Raw genomic sequence first — 4,065 nt, forward strand, 5'->3', positions numbered from 1 at the left:
ATGTTTGGCCCTTAGAGTGTGCTGAATATTTCTAAATTTGAGTATCTTTAGGCAATTTACAGTGCTCCCCAATTTACCAAAGACTCCTAACTCAGCCTCACTTATCTCTGACAGCTGCACGGCCTAGATATGTGTGGGCCAGGGCTGCCTCCCTGGCAGACTTGGCCAGAAGCAGAAATTGCTCCTGAATTTGTAACCTGTGCTTCAGAGCCACCTCACTGGGAGGCTGCCTTGCATTACTCAGTCCAGCCCACCCAGATCTCCTCTTCTCCTATCACTTACTATGTCACTTAATCAAACCCTGCAGAAGGGAGGGAGCTGTTGCCTAAGAACACTTTTCCTTTCAACATGATTACAGACCCAGTCTCTGGTATACCTCTAGGATCTAGCAGAGTAAACTTCAGAAGGGTAAGCCCCATGTCCTGTACTTTTTTGGTATTCTCAGACCACTGACAGAATGCTAAACAGCATTCTTTTTTTTCTACCTTGAATAATACTCTTTATTACCACTGCAGATGAAATAAGGTAAAAAAGACAGGCAGTTTCCTCCATGATACAGAGTGACTCAAAAAGACTAAATCTGTTGACTCAATAACAGGCCCTCAAAAACTTGGCTCTTAATTCAATCACATACCTACTACCTCAGGACGGGCCTGGTGCCACAAGTCTTGATGACCTGACTTTAACTCTTTAAACTCTTAACTCTGCCACTGCAATGTGGTTCTCTCTGCTGTGTTCCTACCAGCTTGCCAATGTGTCTTTGGAAAACAGACACCTCCTTTACCTGTGTTAGATTAAGATATACTGCAAGGAGGAAATAAAAGGGCATGCTAATTTAACATGTTCATTCTTTCCATTTATATGAATCTCCAAAATCTTCCCAAAATCTCAGTTGATTTCCACAACAGTGGTAAGGGGCACTATGACCTACATTTTTAAAAGAGACAATTGAGTCCCTAAAATAAAAATGACCTGATCAAAATGATGTGATTATTAAGAGCTATTACTCCTGATAGGGCCAGGCTGGAACTCTGGTCTTCTATTCCGAATGACATGCTTTTTGCCTAATAACAAAAAGATGAGGCTTTACCGCTGGGTTTAAGAAGTGCAATATTAAAACAAAAGCCAGGAGTCTTTTAAGCCCAGTGTGTAGATAAATGCTGGATTGTAACTCAGAGACACAATGAAAAAAAATAAAAGAAAAAGAAAAAGACTAGGCTTTACAGATCCTTCATCTCCAAAGGGAAACTAAAAGGTTTATTTTCTAACTGGTTACCTTTTTCTAAATTTTTATTTTGTTAGAGAATAGGTCTTGCTCTGTTGCCCAGGCTGGTGTGCAGTGTCACATTTATAGTTGTGAGCACAAGCGATCTGATTAGCTAAGACTTTAGGCACATGCCACCACACCTGGCTAATTTCTTAATTCTTTGTAGAGAAAGTATCTTATTATGTTGGTCAGGCTGGTCTTTAACTCCTGGCCCCCGGCCTCAAGTGATCCTCCCACCTCAACTTCACAAGTGCTGGGATTACAAATGTGAGCCACCAATGCCAGGCCTGGTTACTTTTTAACTGGTTATTTTTGCAACTTGCCAGTTAATCATCACAGTAGTCTTGTTCAAGTGAATGGTTATGGGGTTGTAAAATGATCCCTGCCCACCCATTCTCAAATTCAAACTTTTACCCCATGCTTCCCTGTGGGTTATTGAGACTAGCAACCCACCTCTCTAACATTGGGCATATCCAGCAGCTCTCCAAACACGTAGACACCAGGGGCCTCCAGCACCTGGTGGATGAGTGTGGCCAGCGCTGCCCCCTTGGCCGACTTGGCCAGGAGCAGAAATTGTTCTTGGTTCTGCCCTGTCACCTTCACTTCCGCACTCATGGCTGCACTCAGATGAAGGGACCTGGGCACAAGATGTCTGCAGCTGCAAGGGAAAGAGGATGTGAAGCTAAAAGTCCCTGAACACTGGCAGAATGAGAGAAGCTCAAGGGCGAGGGGCTGGACTGTACAGGCACTTCTGCAGTGAGGAGTCAGGGATGGAACGGAGAAATTATAAAGTCAGCCACTTTACACGGTCGCCACGTTCACTCACTTCCCTGGGCCTAACTCCATGCCCCACCACGTGCACCCTACTGAACTCCAAGGCACAAAATGCAGCGGGGGAAAGAGTGTCACACGTTATCCACCCTAACGACGACGCTCCCTTAGCTAGCCACTAGTGTCCGCACGTGCCCCAACCACGTGACCTGACCCCTAGGCTCCTTACACGTAACTCCGCCCTCTCCCTTAAAGCGGCCGCTCAGGGACCGCAGGCTCCCGCCGACTGCCCGGTCGTACCCTGGGTCAGACTCTGCGTGCTGCTACCAGAAAGCTTCCTCTTGCAGCGCACCGGGCGGGGCCCCCGCTCCGTCACCTCCGGCAGCTGTTCCGAGCCTTTCCTGCCACCTCCCCGCAGAGTCGCTCTGGCCACTAAACTCTATGGCCGGCTTTCGCCCCTACTTCCGCTTTTACGACACCGGATGGAGAGGGCTATACCTCTGAGGAATACAGGCATTCTACTCTCGGATTGGTTGGTTGGGAAAGAATGACAGAAATCTTTGTTTCGGCTTGGTTTCAATAAAACTTTACTGGCTCGAGAGAGCTGTTGGCCAAATGCGTTAAGTCCCAGGCGAGTGCCCAGTGTTAGGTGACTCAGTATTGTCTCTGAGCTGCTAGATATTTGGAGATCCTAACTGTGCGAGATGTCTGGTACAAGGGGAAAGCTACAATGAAAAGAGAAGGAGCAGAAAAAAAATGAGGGAGGGGAAGGGGAAGAGAAAGCAAACGATAATCAATAAAGGCACTGGGGTTGGTGTGGTGACTCACGCCTGTAATCCTAGCACTCTGGCAGGCTGAGGAGGGAGGATTGCTTGAGCTCAGGAGTTCAAGACCAGCCTGAGCAAGAGTGACAATCCCCCCTACTAAAACAGAAAAGTTAGCATGAAGTGCCTTTCCTCCCAGCTACTCTGGAGCCTGAGGACCCAGGAGTTTGAGGTTGCTGTGAGCTAGGCTGATGCCAGGGCACTATAGCCCAGGCAACAGAGTGAGACTGTCTAATAAAGAAGGAATGGACTTGGTGCCCGTAGGTTAGTGGTTAGGGTGCTGGCCACTTACACCAGGGCTGGCAGATTCAAATCCACACCCCTCCCCCAGGCCTGCTAAACAACAATGACAACTACATCAACAGAAATAGCCGGGTGTGGTGGTGGGCGCCTGTAGTCCCAGCTACTTGGGAGGCTGAGGCAAGAGAATTGCTTAAGCCTAAGAGTTGGAGGTTGCTGTGAGTTGTAATGCCACAGCACTCTACCAAGGATGATATAGTGAGAATCTGTCTCAAAAAAAAAAAAAAAAAAAGGGAGGGGGGAAGCAAGAAAATTTAGTGGCAGAGATCACTTCAGTAGTTCAACCACTCACTTTTTTGAAGAGCAGGAGAAAAGAAGTGGAAAAGGTAAAGGAAATAATCATACCTAAAATGAATCAATTTTTAAACACCTGTCAAAAATTTATCCTGTTATCCTCACAACCAAACTGTCCCCAGTGTGACCCCAGAACACACTCTACCATGATCACAACGTGTATTTGTAGAGTGATGCTCCAAATACAAGTACATGGAGCTCATGTGGAGTCTTGCTTTTTTTTTTTTTTGAGACAGAGTCTAAGTATGTTGCCTTGGGTGGAGTGCCATGGCATCACAACTCACAGCAATCTCAAACTCTTGGGTTTAAGCGATTCTCTTGCCTCAGCCTCTCAAGTAGCTGGGACTACAGGTGCCTGCCACAACTCCTGCTATTTTTTATTGCAGTTGCCATTGTTGTTTAGGTGGCTCAGGCTGGGTTCAAACCTGCCAGCCTTGGTGTATGTGGCTGACGCCATAACCACTGAGCACCGAGCCTCACATGGAGTCTTTTAATTGCTGGGGCAGAAAAAAAAACCCGAAGAAAGCATATGTTATTCTCATTTTACAGATAAGGCAATTAAGGCTCATAAAAATCCTGGGATTTACTTGGAACTTAAGACTTTTCGGG

General features: G+C 46.6%; 1 protein-coding gene and 1 non-coding gene across 2 annotated transcripts in view; one reads left to right on the forward strand and one right to left on the reverse strand.

The window, feature by feature from the left end:
• Nucleotides 1–2,507, reverse strand: part of COPS7A (COP9 signalosome subunit 7A) — a 7,931-nt gene extending 5,424 nt beyond the window's left edge. The window contains exons 1-2 of the mRNA XM_003796397.1: nucleotides 2,339–2,507; nucleotides 1,721–1,925 (exon numbers count right to left, since the gene is read on the reverse strand). Of these exons, the coding sequence (XP_003796445.1) occupies nucleotides 1,721–1,882 (162 nt within the window). The 5' untranslated portion in view covers nucleotides 1,883–1,925; nucleotides 2,339–2,507. The remainder of the gene's footprint in view (nucleotides 1–1,720; nucleotides 1,926–2,338) is intronic.
• LOC111727413 lies at nucleotides 1,054–1,186 on the forward strand. The gene has a single exon (XR_002774971.1).
• Nucleotides 2,508–4,065: the final 1,558 nt, after the last annotated feature.

This window comes from Otolemur garnettii, unplaced genomic scaffold, assembly GCF_000181295.1.
Source record: "Otolemur garnettii isolate 467f Iridium unplaced genomic scaffold, OtoGar3 scaffold00104, whole genome shotgun sequence".
Lineage (NCBI taxonomy): Eukaryota > Metazoa > Chordata > Mammalia > Primates > Galagidae > Otolemur > Otolemur garnettii.